The sequence below is a fragment of the Homalodisca vitripennis genome, chromosome 5 (genome assembly GCF_021130785.1).
Source record: "Homalodisca vitripennis isolate AUS2020 chromosome 5, UT_GWSS_2.1, whole genome shotgun sequence".
Classification (NCBI taxonomy): domain Eukaryota; kingdom Metazoa; phylum Arthropoda; class Insecta; order Hemiptera; family Cicadellidae; genus Homalodisca; species Homalodisca vitripennis.
Window position 1 is genome coordinate 1,095,083 of NC_060211.1, and position 19,760 is coordinate 1,114,842.

Sequence of the window (19,760 nt, forward strand, 5' to 3'; positions counted from 1 at the left end):
CTACACGAAGTGTAAAATTCAGGCTGGTATGGTGTCCATTGTTGGCAGGTGTGTGAGAACGACACAGTGATAGTAGATGTGACCAACGCCATGGACAAAGAGCTGCTGACCATCCACTGGCACGGGGTGCATCAGGTGGGCTCTCCCTTCATGGACGGTGGCCCTTATGTGACCCAGTGTCCTCTTACTCCGGGTGACTCCTTCCGTTACCAGTTTCTGGCCTCCCCACATGGCACTCATATGTGGCACGGACATATTGGTAATGTGATCCTGTTTATGTTAACAGCTGTGGGTTTCTGTTGTATGTAATCTTCCTCAAGTCTCAGTTCTTAACCTGTTATTCTTTGCTTTGTAAGTTGTTGTTAAACAAACAATTCCAATAATCATATACAGTACCTATTTAACCGTTGTGGAACATTTACAGTTGGCTTCAGCCCTATCTGGCTCATAATATACTACATTATGTACAATTTAATTTTCCCAACTGTTTAGTTTATTATTTAATATTTATTTCATATGAAACTGTAAAATGCGGCTGTTGTTTTGTGCACCATCCTGAATTCTGATGCTGAAAACAATTTTTTAGTATTGTAACTACATAAAATAATTGTAAAAGTACTGATGAAACTTTAGTGGGTGGTTATAACATACAGTTCTTATTTTCACATATATAAACTAAAGTGCAAAACAAACTCTTGATCATAGGGTCTATCACTGACTATTTTTGTTTGTTATGTAAAAGTTATAACCCAAGAATTTTGGACAAGGTAGTCATAGTCATAGTCATAGTCAAACTACTATATTCTGTAATATGTACAAGGTACAAAGAATAGCATCACTACAATGAAACTAAATACTAATAATTATTTTAAAATATAAGTAAAAAAACAAAAACAAAATATCGTAACATCTTAACAATTTGTCTTCAATTCTTCTTTAAACGAATTAATCAGTTTTTGTATTGAAATATTCCTCAAAAGAATATAGAGACAAATTAATTAAATAATCCTTGACTTCTTTTTTAAATTTTAACAGATCTGTTCCATTATAAATTTTGTTGGTAAATATCTAACACCTCTGTAATATGTTTTCTTTTTGTAAAATTCGAGATTGTGTTGATCAACATGTTTATTAAAACGATTATTATATGTATGTTTATTGGTTTTTAGTATCGGATCAAAAAATTGTTTTACATAAATTATTGATTCAAATATGTGTAAACCATATACTGTCAGAATTCCAAGTTCAGAAAAATATGTTTAACAGAATCTGTATATCTTAAAATTTTCATGATTCTCAAAGATTTTTTTTGTAGGACCAAAAGTCTATCTAAATTGCTTATTGTTGTTGCTCCATAAATGCTTATTCTATAAGCTAAATGTGAGTGGATTAATGAGAAATATATTAATTTCAGTGTATGTAAATTACTAATTTTTGCCATTTCTCGCAATGCATATAGACCAGTAGACATCTTATTAGTAACATGATCTACATGTTTATCCCAAGCTAAATCTGTATCTATTATAAAGTCTGAAAAACTTTGTGTGGTCTACTTGTTTAAGTCTGTCATTGTCTAGAAAAATGTCACAGGTTAAATTTGATCTGAATTGCTTTGTAGAAAAAGAAATATAATTAGATTTATCTGAATTTAATAAAAGATTATTTTTGTAAAAAAAAAATCCTTAATCCTACTTAGACCAATACATGATGAAATTTCAATATTCTCAAGCTTCTGACCAGAAAAAAAACATTTGAATCATCAGCATACAGACATACGTCACCATCCAACCCCTCCATCACCCCTGGCAAACCTCCTATATAACATAAAAACAATAGAGGTCCCAGGATAGACCCCTGGGGCACACCATGCTGCAGTGTCTGCAGCTGTGATCTATGAGCCCTCACATAATGATTTTTACTGTGAAAAATTGTTTCTTCTATTTCTACATATTGTTTTCTATTTGTTAAATAGGAATCAAACCATGCTTGCTCCTTTCCATTTATACCGAAGCTGTTTAATTTCCTTTTTAACTTTCCATGACAGACACTATCAAATGCTCTGGTAAGATCTAAAAATATCCCAATTACTTTTTCTCTTTTATCAACTGAATAATGGACTGGATAAATTCTATATCGGATTGTTGATTTTCCATGACGAAAGCCATGTTGTTGTTTGTCCAACAGTTCATTACACTCTAGGTGTTTTAAAAGCTGATCATAAACCACTTTTTCGAATATTTTAGAAATAATTGGGAGCAATGACACTGGCCTATAGCACGCTGGATCAGTCACATTACCTTTTTTAAAGAGAGGAATCACTTTGGCAACTTTTAAAATATCAGGAAATATTCCTGAAATTAAAGAAGAATTGATTACATGGACAAGAGGTTTTAAAATAAAGTTAACAGATTTTTTCACAGTATCAATTGGTATATCATCGTGTCCCACAGAAAACTTAGTTTTAAATGACAAAACAATTGTTTTTGACTGATACTCAGACACTGGTTGAAATCTGAAACATGGCCGAGCACAGATCAGATGCTCACTATTGGTATAAATAGAGTTGAGCTGAGGTATGTTAGGTAATACTAGTAAGTCAACGGCTGTCACAAAAAATCATTAAAACTGTTTCCTACAGTAACAGGATTACTTATTAATTTTCCATTTGCAACAATATTTGTATTATGATTTACAATGGATTGTTTGTTTACCTCATATTTAATAATTATTTTCCAAGTTGTTTTTGGTCTGTTGTCAGAGTATAGAATTTTATCATCGAAGTATTTTTGTTTATTTCTAGTCATGCACTCTTTCAATACATTTTTCTTTTCTGTTATAATTACTTTGAAATTTGTGTTTTTGGCAATTCTAAATTTTTTCTCAAGTTCAACTAATTCATTCTTTTTAATTTGTATATCATCTGTAATCCATTTTTGTCCTAAAAATGATTTTTAACAGTTTGACTAATTTTAGGAAAATGTATTTAAAAAATATAACTAAAAATACTATGAAATAGTTGATATTTCATATCTACCGGTGATTAATAAACTTCTATCCATGTCTCCTTTGCTATATCTCACAAAAATGTTTCAGTGCTATTCAATGTAAATCTTTTGCATAGTTTTTATATATTCATTTTACTCGAATCAACACAATTGAATTCTAAAAATTCTAGAAGTTGACTATCATGAACGGGTATTTGAGTTATGATACCTGATATATTTAATTTTGTACAATCTATATTCGTAATAAAGTTATCTATGGCTGTCTGAGAATCAGCTGTAACTCTAGTTGGGAAGTCCACAAAATATGTCATATTATACACTTTTAATATATTACTAAATTTAGTGTAAATTATATATTTTGACGTGACAACGTCTTAAATTAGGTTGCGGCTCGGAGTCACTCATGAAAAAGTGTAACGCCCGGTAACGTTACTCTAGGGAAGTTATAGCATGACCGGTGGGATGCGCGTGAGGAGTGGAGGAGTTGAGCGCGTGGGGGCACAATCTAAAGTAGGGGAGGGGATACGGTGCTACTAACCCTACTGAGAGTTTTCGGCTCCCGGCTCATAGTGGTGGCGGGAGCCGAATATTGTAGTGTTTGCCAACATTTCTAGACCCTTATGTTCTTACCACGGTGGTCTTTTATGATGAGCAATTTAGTATAGGAGACCTTGAGAATATTTGAACATTTCTAGACTCTTTTGAAGTTACGGCGACGGACTTTTATGATGGGGAATTCAATACAGGAAATCTTGGAAATATTGGGACCGGATGTACATGATCTTAACAATGACTATGTTCTGCCGAAATTGTGTTCATAGCTCACCCTTCTTAATGAGTTCGCAGTAGAGATACCTGGTGGTAAGAAAGGGTTCTCATAAATTGGGAAAGGGTAGGAATTTATATTATTCTTGATCTCCAACGACGACAACAGTTCAGAATTGTAATTGTTACGCTTTGTTAGCCATTAAAATTCAATTTATCATATACTAACCGTGTAAGCTTCAGGATTTACGATAGTAGATACAATTATACACTACAAAATTTTCAACTGACATAGCCTAGCTGCTAAATTAAAAATTAATATAAAACTGGTTAAACTAATTTGTCAATATACACAGTAGAATAAGAAAAAACTCAGTTTTATCTACCAACTTGTATCAAGTTAATTTAATGATGTATACTTAAAATAACAATAACGCCAACGATCCACACGCAATAGTTAACATAATAAAACCCCGTTGTCGATGAAAATTATTTATTGTTCTTCGAACTAGACCCAAATCAAAATTGTCCAGATTACTTTTAGTATGTTTGCGTTTTCTTACTTTGTTGGGCGTACTAAAAGAATTGCCAATTGGACTTATTTTTTTCCTCCTTCAAAATTCGTCTCAGCGTACTTTCAGAAATTCCAGTTGCCTCTAGGACACGCTGTTGAACTTTCTTCAAATTTATAAGTGTGTTGGTTTCTGCTTCCCGTTTCATAAAATGGGAAGCACTTCTCTTGCTTGGCTGTGTATAACCTTTCTACCTCCAATTTTACATTTTACATTATGATCCATCTCAAACTCTTTACTTAAAACGTAATGAGCACAACGCAATTAATTCACAAATTGTATTACAACTCGTGAATTGGCACAAGCGAATGTTTTTTGGGCGGCACGTATAGAAGACTGGAGACCGAAGTTCACAAGGCTAAATACGGCAACAGACTGAGCCGCTCCAACCCCCACCTTTAAGGCCATGTCACACTGCCGTGGCGTCGCGTCCGTCCATCCATAGTATGAACGTCCGCGTATGCCGCGACGGTCTCGAATCCCGTCAAACTACCAGACACGCGTCCGCGTCCTCGGCCAACGCCACGTCTTTCTAGGAGTTGCTTATGCATTTCAACTACTTTGAATTTGTTTAGTTATACACTGATAGTGGAATTAATAGTTTGTTATAGCTCTAAAAAATTAATTTATTGTTCTGGAGCGTATTCATTAATAATTATTATTATCAAAATTATATTTTCATTATTACATGCAATACTATTTCTATTATGAACTTAGTAATTAGGGCATTCAATACTTTGATATACCTCTTTAAAACTATTGGTCTTTATATATAAGATGCACTTGAAAGGATTATTTTGTAATTTTTGTGTTGGTGTTTTCAGTTTTGTAATAAGTCTTTATGTTTTTAAAATAAGGCCTATTTAATTTTGTTATAGATCAAACATAATATGAAAAAAATTATGGTTGCCTGTAAAGTCGGTTTTACGGGCGAAGATTTTACGTGACAACGTCTTTTTCTCGGTAGAATATTTATTGATATGAATATTATTAAATTGCACAATAGGAACAAGGAATTGAATGAAAATAAGAATTGCACAAATTTTAACTATAGAAATATATTTTGTTTACTAAAACGTTGTACATAATTTGAAATTAATTAAAATTTGTTATTGTAAATGGTAAAGTTGAATAAAACATTTACTAAAATTGGAATTTGAAATTCTTGCTAAACACAGTTAAATTCTAACTCCGCGCGTGGTGATTGGTCGGTTTAGTTCGTTTGTTTGGTCGCACTGTTATGACAGGTTAGAGGTTATAATTTGTTATTTTAAATGTTTGACTAGCAATACGCGCTGTTTCTTCTCAATCGACTGAATTACGATTGATTGCAGAGTGATTTAAACTAATAATTTACTTAACACTATCAACATTTGTCAATAGTATGACATAACCTATAAACTCAGTTTCTCAACTTTTGTGTCAATCTAACAATTAATCAATCAATCATAGTTTACGATAATGAAATATCAGTGTACATTTACCTTTATTGTTATACATTTGTCAATAGTATGACATAACCTATAAACTCAGTTTCTCAACTTTTGTGTCAATCTAACAATTAATCAATCAATCATAGTTTACGATAATGAAATATCAGTGTACAATTATTTACCTTTATTGTTGTAGTTGTTGTAAATGACGAATCTAAGCACTCCACATTTTCACGAATAAACATAGTTATCTGCTTTATCCCGTGCGGCGGACCCACAGTTATCTGCTTTATTCCGTGCGGATCCCGTACGGCGGACCCACTGGACGGGCATCGTAACGTTACCGGGCGTTACACTTTTTCATGAGTGACTCCGAGCCGCAACCTAATTTAAGACGTTGTCACGTCAATAACAAATAAAATAAAATGATTGCATATAAACATGACACCAGAGTATTCATTAACCCTAGAACTGGCGGTCATTTCATCCTGGAGTGTCGGGCTGTTTTAGAGTTTCGCGCAAGGGTTTTTTAAACAAATTATTAAAAATATAAAATAAAAGGAGTAGGCAGTGGCAAGAGCGCGGGTGCCCCGGTGAGGGGGTTGGGGAGGTGCTTTATGCGCATGCGCGAGCCTTCGTAGCATCGCCGACGTCGGCCAAGGATCGCTCCAGCCGCATAGCGCAGCAGACGGTGGCCGACGCGACGAACGTTGCGCCACGTCGGTTATGTCAGTGTGACTTGTCCTATTTGACAACATGGTTAGTGATTATTTTAAAAATCCATCCGCAGATGGACGGACGCGACGCCACGGCAGTGTGACATGGCCTTTAGTTCCGTCTTTGCCTACGGCGCATCTCGAAGTCACCGGTCATGCTATAAATTCTCTACTATACGATGCCCGTCCAGTGGGTCCGCCGCACGGGATCCGCACGGGATAAAGCAGATAACTGTGGAGTGCTTAGATTCGTAATTTACAACAACTACAACAATAAAGGTAAATAATTGTACACTGATATTTCATTATCGTAAACTATGATTGATTGATTAATTGTTAGATTGACACAAAAGTTGAGAAACTGAGTTTATAGGTTATGTCATACTATTGACAAATGTTGATAGTGTTAAGTAAATTATTAGTTTAAATCACTCTGCAATCAATCGTAATTCAGTCGATTGAGAAGAAACAGCGCGTATTGCTAGTCAAACATTTAAAATAACAAATTATAACCTCTAACCTGTCATAACAGTGCGACCAAACAAACGAACTAAACCGACCAATCACCACGCGCGGAGTTAGAATTTAACTGTGTTTAGCAAGAATTTCAAATTCCAATTTTAGTAAATGTTTTATTCAACTTTACCATTTACAATAACAAATTTTAATTAATTTCAAATTATGTACAATGTTTTAGTAAACAAAATATATTTCTATAGTTAAAATTTGTGCAATTCTTATTTTCATTCAATTCCTTGTTCCTATTGTGCAATTTAATAATATTCATATCAATAAATATTCTACCGAGAAAAAGACGTTGTCACGTAAAATCTTCGCCCGTAAAACCGACTTTACAGGCAACCATAATTTTTTTAAAATAAATTTATGTCTATATCTCCAGCCAAAATCACATTTTTGAATTTATGACATAGTATATTACACAATATATCTAAGTTATTTAAAAATGTATCTACTAGGCAGTGTTGGGGTGATCTATATAAAACTGCTAATACAAAAGAAAATTGATCTATTGTTATTTCAGACAGGCAGCACTCAAATTCTTTTTCTCCTAAGAGAGCTTCAACTGCTGGTAATTTAATACATCTGAAATGTATATGCTCTTTAGCCAATATTATCACTCCACCTCCAGATGAATGAGATATCACAAAAGACAAGCAAATGTTGTACTGAGGAATGTGCAACCCAACCAATTCTGCTGCTGTCAATTTATGTTCAGTTAGTGCTAAGATATCTGGTTGTATTTCCTCTAAATTTATATTTAACTTATTTAAGTGGGATGACAAATGTTGAACATTTTGATGAAAAATAGAAAACTTATATAATGATAGACAGCTCCTTGCTTTAGTATGCCTACATTCTTGAGCAAAATCATTTAAACTTTCAGTTGATGAGGGCAGGTGCTGTATGTTCTCATGAAAATTGGTAATGTTATTTGTATTTGCTATATTGTTATTTTTGTAAAACTGAACCTTTGATATTATTTTTCTCTGCTCTATTTTACTGGGCTCTTCTGCAATTGATTTGCTAAAAAAGGTGACAGTGGTGACATTAATGAAGGTTGTGTTGACAAGTGACTACATGTGTTTTTATTGCTCATGGAGTTGCTGTTGTTCCGGATATTAGAGATTCTATGTGTGGTTGAATTGTCTTGTGTGTTTGTGTTACTCTGAGCACTGCAATGATCTTTTTCACATTTTGTCTTATCAACTTAGCTATTAAAGCTTTACCTCTTCTATTAAAATGAAAGCCATGATTTGTATAGTAGTTAAGCTAGGAGATGATGACATATTGGCCTTCAATGAGTGATTGAGACATGGAGTGGTGATGTGCTTAAAAAAGGGTACTTTGGGATTATACCGACCACACCAGTATGAAGAACACAAAAATATAAATTTATAGAAATAAACATGATAGAACGAAAAAAAACAACTCTTTAATTACAAAATTACAAACTTACAAGCATTTCCAGGTATTGTGATCGGTATGTTGTCGCTGTTATCTTATCTTTCTCGAGAATCCCGATTACGGCAGGCCGCGCGGCATCACATGATTTGCACTGTACATAATTGCCTTTCCATTACAATTCAATTTATATTTCTGATCAGCCCCTCTAGAATTTGATATTTTACTGATAGGTACTATCTTGAGGGATGTTTTTCTTTCTTCGATATCAGCGCGGGGCAGCACCGAAGGTGTGGAATGTGATCAAGAATAAAAACAAGTTTTGAGTGTTTTTTCAATAAAGAGTTTAGTTTTAGTTTGGTAATGTTTGTTGTTGTTGAATTTTTGTGTTTGGAGAAATGTAGAGGTAAAACACGGAAGTACAACAAAGCGACGCACCAGCTGAACGGGCGGCGAGACTCTGCAATCACGTTATCTACTAGACCGCTCGACTTTGACCTCTGTCTGAGGATGGGGAGGGGTTTGCGATAAGACAATTCCTGTTTTATATTGACGAAATATTGTTCTACGGTAATCTAGTAATCAGTAAAAGCAAAATGTCGAATAACGATTCATGTCTGGGTGTGGTCGGTATAATCCCAAAGTACCTAAAAAAGTTGCTTTTAAGTGAATCATGAAATGTGGTGACTATAAAATGTTGTCTTAAGGTTGATAATGTAGTTATATGCTGTGAATATAAATCAGAGTTTTTAATGTCATGATCTCATATTTATTTCATTAAACTGCAAGTTGACTAACATAACCTAAATGCTAAAGTTATAATGTCTTGTGCTGTAGAGTTTTAAGTTCAAGAACCATTTAATTTTAACACCTTGACAAAGAATTAAAAAAGTGCCAAGGCTAACAATATTAAAAATCAGTACATACATAAGGGATAAACTTTCATAACTAATAATCATTGTAAACCTAGGCTTACCAGAATAGTCATGTTATAATTATTTCTGTTGTCTTATTATAATTTATTTATTACATGCACGGCAAGTTGTAGTTTAAATAAGAAATTATACAATTCATTTAATTACCAACTTTTAAATAGCTTCCTACAAGAAATATTGAAAATTTTCTCCAGTTAAACTGACATTACATGAACTTGAACTGACAGGTGGGAAGCAGGAATACTGTACACTACTTGTCACTGACCCTGTCAACTTCTCATAGCTCAGTTGGTTGATCATCTGTCACTATCAACCTGAAGGTCAGGGGTTCAAGTCACATAGTGGGTATAACTTTTTGCTAGGTACTTTAATATTAGTGCTGAATACTAAAGAATGTTTATTTAATATTTTTTGTTCAGAATTTTGATTCACAATTAAGTAAATTAAAAAGACAATTTTACTGGACCATTTTAAAATATTTTTGTGAAAAATGGATGTTTTAACTAACAGGAAAACATATGCTTGTAAAATGTGTAAAAAGGGAATAAAATCCGGAGCTATTTACTGTAATGGTCAGTGCAAATCATGGCTTCATCTGAAATGTTTGAAAATGTCATATGCTGAAGTGAAAAAAATTCCAAATAATAGTATAGAAAATTGGACATGCTTAAGTTGTAAAGGAAGTTTGGAAGATCAATGTTCAAGTATAAATAATGAGAAAAACTCTTCTATAAATAATCTGGAAGAAAAACTCTCTTTAATTTCAAATTTTCAAGAGATTAACTTGGAAAAATCTTTGACACTGGCAGCGGAGGTGACTACTGCTCTTCTGCAGGAAAATGATGAGCTTCGGCAACAATTACATGCAACAAAGTTTGAAAAATCCTACTCTGAATTAGGATTGGAAGATCAATTAGAAGAATCTAGCAAACAAATTCAAAAATTAATAAATGAATCAAACAAGAAAGAAAAGGATCTTATGATCAGAATTGAAGTCTTAGAAAATAAAATTAAACATGAAAGGAAAATTAGAAAAGAGTTGATTCACCAGAGTGATACAGAGAAAACCGAATTGAAAGCTAAATTAAATTATTTTGAGAAACAAAATAGAAATTTGGAAGACTTCGACCTGGCAAATAAACAAACTGAATATTTGGAGGAAAAATTGAAACAATGTAATTCGGTAAACCTTGAATTGAATACAAACATTCTAATCTGAAAAGTGAGATTCAAATTTTAAAATATCCATGTAAGACATGCACCAATTACAAAGATGAAATTAAAAACATTACTGAACGTTTGAAAGTTTTTGAACAAGAAAACCAGTCTCTTTTAATTATTAATGAAGAAAATCAAGTTCTACAGAAAGAAAATAAAGCCCTTAAGAATGAAGTGACAAATCTTCAAACTGTTATAAAAGTACAAGAAGATAACAAAAATGAAGATCCTACACCTCCAAGCAAGGAATCCAGTTTTACTGTTTCCCGCAAAACTTTTAAAGCATCAGCTTTACCTAACAAAAGTAGACTCATAGAATTGAAAAATAGTTTTAATATTTTAAACAAAATTGACAATGGAAACTCAGAGACATTAAATGTTTTCAATATGAGAGACTTTCCCCCACTGTCGACTAAAAATACAAATTCTACAGATATTGAATCTCTTAACAATATTAACACTAATAAAAAGAAAAAACATAAAGAACCTCTGCACATAACACATAACTCCAAAGTAAAATGTTGATTCTATCAGACAGTCATGGTAAAAACCTGTTTAGAGAGGTCCAAAGTAGATCATCTGATAATGTGACTGTGATAACGAGACCTGGAGCTCCACTACAACATGTGACTGGTGACATTGAGCAGCTTACACATGGTTTCACCGCTGACGACTATGTAGTGGTCATTGGAGGAACCAACGATGTGGGAAAAAAACAACCTAATAGCATCGTCAATCAACTTATAGAAGTGCATACTTTTACTAAACATACAAATCTCATACTGGCAACCTTAACAATGAGACATGACAAACCACATTTAGATGAACAAATTTCACCCATCAATGATAACTTGATGAAATGGCCTACTGGTGCTGAAGCTGTCTCTATACTGCCTCTTCACAGACTGCCTAGACATTTCTACGCCAAACACGGTCTTCACCTCAACAAGCTTGGGAAGGAAAAGATTTGTCAAATGATTGTTGGAGCTACGAGAGAAATGAGGCAACATTGTATGGTATTAGAGCAGTGTGTAACATTACTGAGTGTGGCTGCTGAGCTCAAAAACCCTTCAGCAGATATCGTATTGCACCAGTTACCCCAAACCTCCATCACTAGTCGTGCTGTACTTCATGAACTAATAGAAGATCAAGTGTCTCAAGCCAACAGAAACCCAATCATCACCAAATCTAGCAAAATTAAAATTATAAAAGAAGATATGAATAAAGTGATAAAAGAATTCAGAAATGACCCTAACACAGCTTTCAGCCATTGTATATCAGCGGATATTGGATCAGACAGACAAATGTCAGCAGGTGTTGCAGTGGTTTTTGGCAGAAACTTTGGCAAGCCATCAACCACTCATCTCTTAAATTCCCACTTAACCTACCAACAAGAAAAGGGCAAAGCTGGTATTTATGGACTCGTTACAAAGACAAAACATTTTGAAAAACCAACCTCTGCAGACTATGACACAGCTTTCCATCAATTCGCTGCAGACTTCATAAATAGAGGACACAAACAGCTCATTTGTTCACCAATGGGCTGTGTTAGGGATAACATACAACTGGAACATTTCTTATCAAACCTCATAGTATTTCAAAAATCTTCTGGAGTAGATGTCACAATAAATTGTGTCTTATGAAGAAAGATCAACAAGAAGATTATACAATGGTTTAGAGCATTCTGATTTTATGAAGAAGATGGAAACCATCATCCAACATCTTCAGGGACATTCCATGATGACAGCACAAAAAGAAGAGCCTTCAACATCATCTAGAAGAGCAAACCATTGTGTGAATTCTCCTGATGACTGCATTATCTCATGTCCAACAAATCCTTTCGATGAGCAGGATCTGAGCTAAGTGAGGTCAGCTACGCCGAGGAACCAACCGTTTGACAGTCCAAATAAAACATTGGAAACTATTTCACCGACTGAGACACCTTTGGACTGCAGTGCAAATCCACCATTAGATATGTCAGAAGAAGTGGCCAGTGACAGTGGAAAAATTCATGGGCAATCTAGTGTTATTGATTTATGTTCTTATCCTTTAGGTTTAAACTAATGTTTTATGACAATGAAGACGCTTCTGCATCTGTTTATAATAATCTTAGTATAGATGTTAATAAGGTAGAGACCAACTTAAACGCAATGTATTTTTATAATAATAATAGCAATAATACTTTTGGTAATGACTTACAATTTAAACAATAATCTAAACGGCACTCAACTTCAATCTCTTAAAATACTACATCACAATGTTCAACATTTATCATCACGCCTAAACATATTAAAAATTAATCTAGAGGAAATTCAACCTGATATTGTCACAATATCTGAACATAAAATGACCGAAACAGAAATTACTTATTTAAATGTACAAAATTACAAAAAGTGTTCCTTTTTTAGTAGATGTTGATTGTTGTACATTGGGCGGTGGTGTATTGATATTAGTAAAAATTGCATCAAGTCAAGAGTAAAAAAGTATCAATTCCTGCCATACAAAATCTTTTAGTGGAGAAAGAATTTGAATGATGTTTATCAGAAATAACTGTAAACACATTTTCATTTATCTTGGTATGTATATACAGATACCCCCAACAATGCTTACTTGAATCTTTTTTAATAAATTTGATTTCCTTTGTGATTTTTTGTGCAAAAAATACAAAAATATTCTTATTACAGGTAACTTAAACATAAATGTTTTGAATAAGGATAAAACTTATATTGCCTTTGTTAATATTTTAAGTTCTTATGATCTTGATTATAAAGTAGATTTTCCTACCCGAGTTACATCAGAATCTGAAACTGCAATAGATAACTTTATCACTAACATTAATGTAAAAAGTTAAAAATATCAGGTATAATAACACACTTATCAGACCATGATGGACAGTTGTTGGAAATTTATGGTTTGGAAAATGAGTTTGGTTATAAAACTAAAAAAATACTGCAGGAAATTTACGAAGGCTAACACAGATTTATTTTTTAAACTTCTGGCACACGAAAATTGGTTAGATGTTTATCAAGCTACTGTTGAAACTAAATACAATGTTTTTTATTGTAAATTTTATTTGTAATTGTAAAATTGTTTTTTTTTGCGTAAATTTGCATTACGAACTGCCTTTGAAACTAGCTTTCCCAAACTACTAACAGAAAAAAATAACAATGTTAAATGGATTTCAAATGATGTTAAAATTAAAAATGATGACATTTTGAAACTTGAAAAAGAGTATAGATTGCTGAAAACCGAGATTTTAAAACAGAAAATTAAACAGTTAAAAAGGGAAGTTAAATTACAAATTAATAATGAAAACAAAAATTTTTTTGGATAATAAAATAATGAATTCTACAAATAAATCAAAATATACATGGCAAATTATAAAATCTGTAGTTGACACCACTACTAAAACAAATGAAAATATACATATTGTTGTAGAGGGCAAAACTGTATCAGAGCCAAACCTGTCAGCAATATTTTTAATGATTCTTTTTGTAAATGCTATAGATAATTTAGTAATTCTGAACATCCAACCTAAAATTGTTAGAGAGTTGTCCTTTAAAACACAAAATTCAAGAAGATTCACTTTTGAATCTGTTAATGAAGATGCAGTAAAAAAATTGTTATGGCTTTTAAAAATATATTTTCGACTGGTATTGATGATATTCCAATGGCTTTGGTAAAACAATCGTTCCCGCTCATCTCCAGGCCACTCACACACATTATTAATTCATCATTAATTTCTGGTTTTTTCCCATCTCAATTGAAAATTGCTAAGGTAATACCTCTTCATAAAAAAGGAAACACAAATGACCCATCAAGTTTCAGACCTATATCATTGTTACCCGTATTCTCAAAGGTTTTTGAAAAAGTAGTTTATAATCAGCTTATGAAATATTTGGAACTAAATCAGTTACTTGATAATGAGCAACATGGTTTTCGACCAGGCAGATCCACAGCTATAGCAAGTGTTAAATTTATTGAATCGATTATAGACTCAATTGACAGAAATGAAAAAGTTATTGCAATTTTTCTTGATCTTACCAAAGCATTCGACAGTGTGACACATGATGGGTTGCTTAATGTCCTTAGTGATTTGAATATAAAAGGCAATGAATACAATCGGTTTAGGTCATATTTGAAGAATAGACAGCAGTGTACTCAAATTCAAAACATTTTAAACTATGCTGGAAGTCAATATAATTACATTAGAACCTATTTTTCAAAATTTAAAATAGTAAAACATGGCGTTCCTCAAGGTTCCATCCTGGGCCCTTTTTTTTATTTCTCTATTATTTAAAGGGGCTCCCTGGGACGGTTCCAGGTGGAGGCTCAATATGCCTTTATGCTGACGATGCAAGTATTACGGTTTCAGGTAATAAACAGGAAGACATTGAGCTTTTATCTTTTTTAAACCTTCTAACTGTTAATGATTTCCTGACTTCCAAAAATCTCTTGCTAAATCCAAATAAATCAAATTTTGTATCGTTCAGTACCAAACAATCAAGATTACAATTTGAGCCTAACATATATTTAGAAACTTCAAAATTGAATCAAGTAGACAATACAAAGTTTCTTGGAATAATATTAGATCGGAATTTAGGTTGGGAGAAACATGTTGATTATGTTGTAAAAAAATGTCCCCCGGTCTATTTGCTTTACGCCAAATGTCAAGGGTGTGTAATATTGAGACATTGAAAGCCATCTACTTTGCTATGGTAAATTCCCATATGTCTTACAATATAAAGCATTATACGAAGCCACAACTAAAAGAAATCTGGACGAATCTTATTACAACAAAAAAAAGCTTTAAGAATATTTTTTAACCTAAAACAAAGAGATACAGTGAAACCAAACTTCTCTCAACTTCAAATTTTGACCTATATGATCTATACATTTATGAAACTGTTTTATACGTAAAAAAATACAACAACCCAATTAGTATTTTAAATCATCATGATCACAATTTGATATGTGGAACAACATAGGCTGAAGTTTAATAAAAGAAAACTGGTTTCATCGGCATAAAAATTTTGTTTAACCTTGCTCTCAATATGCAAAATGAGCAAAATTATGAACAATGCGAAAAACTAATTAAAGATTATTTATTTACGTTATCCTTGTATTCTTTTGAAGACTTTTTTCGTTTCAATATGTAAATAACTTTTAAGTATTTTTGGGAATGTTTAGAAATGTATAAAATCCCCTTAAATTACCTAATAATTACCTTAACTAATAACTGCCTTGATGTAAAAATTGTCTTAACTTACTCTGTAGAAGGCTACATAGCCAAATCTTACTTTTTCAGTGAGTGTCAAACTGATTTTTATGTTTTAATATATAAATGATAAATTTATATTGAGATTTATTTTGACGCTATTCTTGTAATCTGTTACATGTCTAAATAAAGAAATTTTGAATTAGAATTAGGCTGAATGGTTAACAAATCTATAAAACCTCTACTATTAGATGTTGACATACATTTATGTAGTTTTGCATTTACACAGTGAATAGCAAAGTTTTCTTTAGACCTATCAAACCGGAATGGAATGCTTAGAATATGTACGTTTGTTTTAGATGCTACATTTACTATTTTATCTAACTTAAAACTATTTACATGTAATTCATGATCATTGACTCAATCACAGTCATTGCTTCCACAGAGAAATATTGCATGGTCTTCAGCTGTAAAATTAGATGTCATCTCCACCAAATTTTGAGCAACATAGTTAAAATTTGCTCCTGGTTTTGTGACAACTTCCACAGTGAAAATCTCCCCCAGTTCTTCTTCCAGAAGTGACTATCTGTCACAAACGGCAATCTGGGCTTCTTGGTTTTTGTTGACCTCGAGTTTGTTGGCTGGTTACATTTTTCCAACGGTAACCAAGGTAACCAACGAACTGTAAGCCATGCCATCAAACAATAAAAAAAGAATAATATTTTATACTATTGATAAATTTACAATAATGTGTATGTGAATAATATTGTTCTGTAATATGATACATAGTAATTAAAAGATCTTTAGTGTAACATAAAGCCTATTATAGTTCATACAGAATTAAAAAGTTTATGATAACTATTGTCTAACGATTTATAAAATAAGTCTTTTAATTCAGATGAATATTAATTTCTTAGTTTTATTAAATGTTAAATAAAAGTAGTACTTCAATTAATTAATAAACTATTAAATAATATAGCCATGTTTTACAAGATATATTGAAATTATATTATATTGAAACAAATGATTAAAAACACTTAGTCTTCTCTAGGTTGACATAATATAAAAGTTGATATTAATAGATTTTACTCTGCTAAATACAACAACATTCTATTATTATTATTATTTGACATCTGTTATAGACTAGATGTCAATAATATTTTTAGCACATCGGTTTTAAGTTACATATAGCATGACTAAGTTATGACTGAAAGCGAACTATGGGGTGGGGAAGGAAGTGAGGGTGATAGAACCTACTGCCAGAGCCCTAAAAATAAATAAAATACAGGGTGTCCAAAAAGTCCCGGGTCGGTTAAATATTATTCAAAATATTTAAAATAGAGCTACAAAACCTTACAAAAAGTTACTGGACATAAAAATCTATTTTATCACATATTCAGTGATCCGCTACTTCCTCAGGGGGGCGGCCCGCTAGGAGTCAGAAGAAAATCTTAAATGTAAGCATAGGTTGATATGCATATCAAATTAAAGGTCTTTATTAGTAGAGTAAAGAGCCGCAAACCCGATCTCAAACGGATAACCGAGTCAAAAATGGCAGCCGTTCAAAGATGGCGAGAGTTTAGGTCCAAAAAGTCTCGGGTCGGTTAAATATTTTTCAAAATATTTAAAATAGAGCTACAAACCCTTACACAAAGTTACTGGACATAAAAATCTATTTAACACATATTCAGTGATCCGCTACTTCCTCAGGGGGGCGGCCCGCTAGGAGTCAGAAGAAAATCTTAAATGTAAGCATAGGTTGATATGCATATCAAATTAAAGGTCTTTATTAGTAGAGTACAGAACCGCAAACCCAACCTCAACCCAAAACTGTTTACAATTGAATCAGTCATTCAAATGACCCTCAAACACCTCAAGAAACACCTCATGTCCGTTTTTTAATGTTAGTAAAGTTAAAGTCAAAAAGCTCATCAGTGTATTTTGTTACATTAACCTAAGTTGCAAACTCTAGCCATCTTTGAACGGCTGTCATTTTTGACTCGGTTATCCGTTTGAGCTCGGGTTTGTGGCTCTGTACTCTACTAATAAAGACCTCTAATTTGATATGCATATCAACCTATGCTTACATTTAAGATTTTCTTCTGACTCCTAGCGGGCCGCCCCCCTGAGGAAGTAGCGGATCACTGAATATGTGATAAAATAGATTTTTATGTCCAGTAACTTTTTGTAAGGTTTTGTAGCTCTATTTTAAATATTTTGAAACATATTTAACCGACCCGGGACTTTTTGGACACCCTGTATATAACATCAACACAAACTTGTCTGAAATATAGCAGTTAAATGTTTTACCTAGGATTAAGCCTACACGAGTAATACACATTAAAATGTATTCCATACCACGGAGTGTGTGCTCTTCAATCCAAATGATCTCCCCCCTCAAGCCAGTTCCTAGTTTCGCCACTGACTAAAAGTAACTATTTATTTTACTGTTTCAGGTTACCATGATTCCAGTGGACTATTTGGGTCTTTGGTTGTGCGACGACAGGAGCCAGACTACATCAGTTCTCTGTATGACTATGATTTGCCCGAACACACAATCGTAGCATGGCACTGGTATAACCAGGTCAGTCAGCATTTATTTAAGTAAAGGAACAGCCACAGTAGTCCGGAAGTCAACAGTTTTGTCTGAACACACAATCGTAGCATGGCACTGGTATAACCAGATCAGTCAGCATTTGTTCGTAGCATGGCACTGGTATAACCAGGTCAATCAGCATTTGTTTAAGTAAATGAGCAGCCACAGTAGTACGGAAGTCAGCAGTTTTGTCTGAACACAGTCGTAGCATGGCACTGGTATAACCAGGTCAGTCAGCATTTGTTTAAGTAAAGGAGCAGCCTCAGTAGTACGGAAGTCAGCAGTTTTCCTGAACACACAATCGTAGCATGGCACTGGTATAACCAGGTCAGTCAGCATTTGTTTAAGTAAAGGAGCAGCCACAGTAGTCCGGTAGTCAACAGTTTTGCCTGAACACACAATCGTAGCATGGCACCGGTATAACCAGGTCAGTCAGCATTTATTTAAGTAAAGGAGCAGCCACAGTAGTCCGGAAGTCAATAGTTTTGCCTGAACACACAATCGTAGCATGGAACTGGTATAACCAGGTCAGTCAGCATTTGTTTAAGTAAAGGAGCAGCCACAGTAGTCCGGAAATCAACAGTTTTGCCTGAACACACAATCGTAGCATGGCACTGGTATAACCAGGTCAGTCAGCATTTGTTTATGTAAAGGAGCAGCCACAGTAGTCCGGAAGTCAACAGTTTTGCCTGAACACACAATCGTAGCATGGCACTGGTATAACCAGGTCAGTCAGCATTTGTTTAAGTAAAGGAGCAGCCATAGTAGTCCGGGAAGTCAACAGTTTTGCCTGAACACACAATCGTAGCATGGCACTGGTATAACCAGGTCAGTCAGCATTTGTTTAAGTAAAGGAGCAGCCACAGTAGTCCGGGAAGTCAACAGTTTTGCCTGAACACACAATCGTAGCATGGCACTGGTATAACCAGGTCAGTCAGCATTTGTTTATGTAAAGGAGCAGCCACAGTAGTCCGGAAGTCAACAGTTTTGCCTGAACACACAATCGTAGCATGGCACTGGTATAACCAGGTCAGTCAGCATTTGTTTAAGTAAAGGAGCAGCCATAGTAGTCCGGGAGTCAACAGTTTTGCCTGAACACACAATCGTAGCATGGCACTGGTATAACCAGGTCAGTCAGCATTTGTTTAAGTAAAGGAGCAGCCATAGTAGTGGTCAACAGTTTTGTCAATCGTAGCATGGCACTGGTATGCCTGTGCAGTCACAATCGTAGCATGGCACTGGTATAACCAGGTCAGTCAGCATTTGTTTAAGTAAAGGAGCAGCCACAGTAGTCCGGGAGTCAACAGTTTTCCTGAACACACAATCGTAGCATGGCACTGGTATAACCAGGTCAGTCAGCATTTGTTTAAGTAAAGGAG

The 19,760-nt window shown here is 33.8% G+C and overlaps 1 protein-coding gene across 1 annotated transcript in view; it reads left to right on the forward strand.

Moving 5' to 3' along the window:
• LOC124361717 (laccase-2-like) overlaps window positions 1–19,760 on the forward strand; it is a 73,457-nt gene that overhangs the window by 5,530 nt on the left and 48,167 nt on the right. Inside the window, exons 4-5 of the mRNA XM_046815642.1 lie at window positions 49–259; window positions 18,242–18,369. Of these exons, the coding sequence (XP_046671598.1) occupies window positions 49–259; window positions 18,242–18,369 (339 nt within the window). The remainder of the gene's footprint in view (window positions 1–48; window positions 260–18,241; window positions 18,370–19,760) is intronic.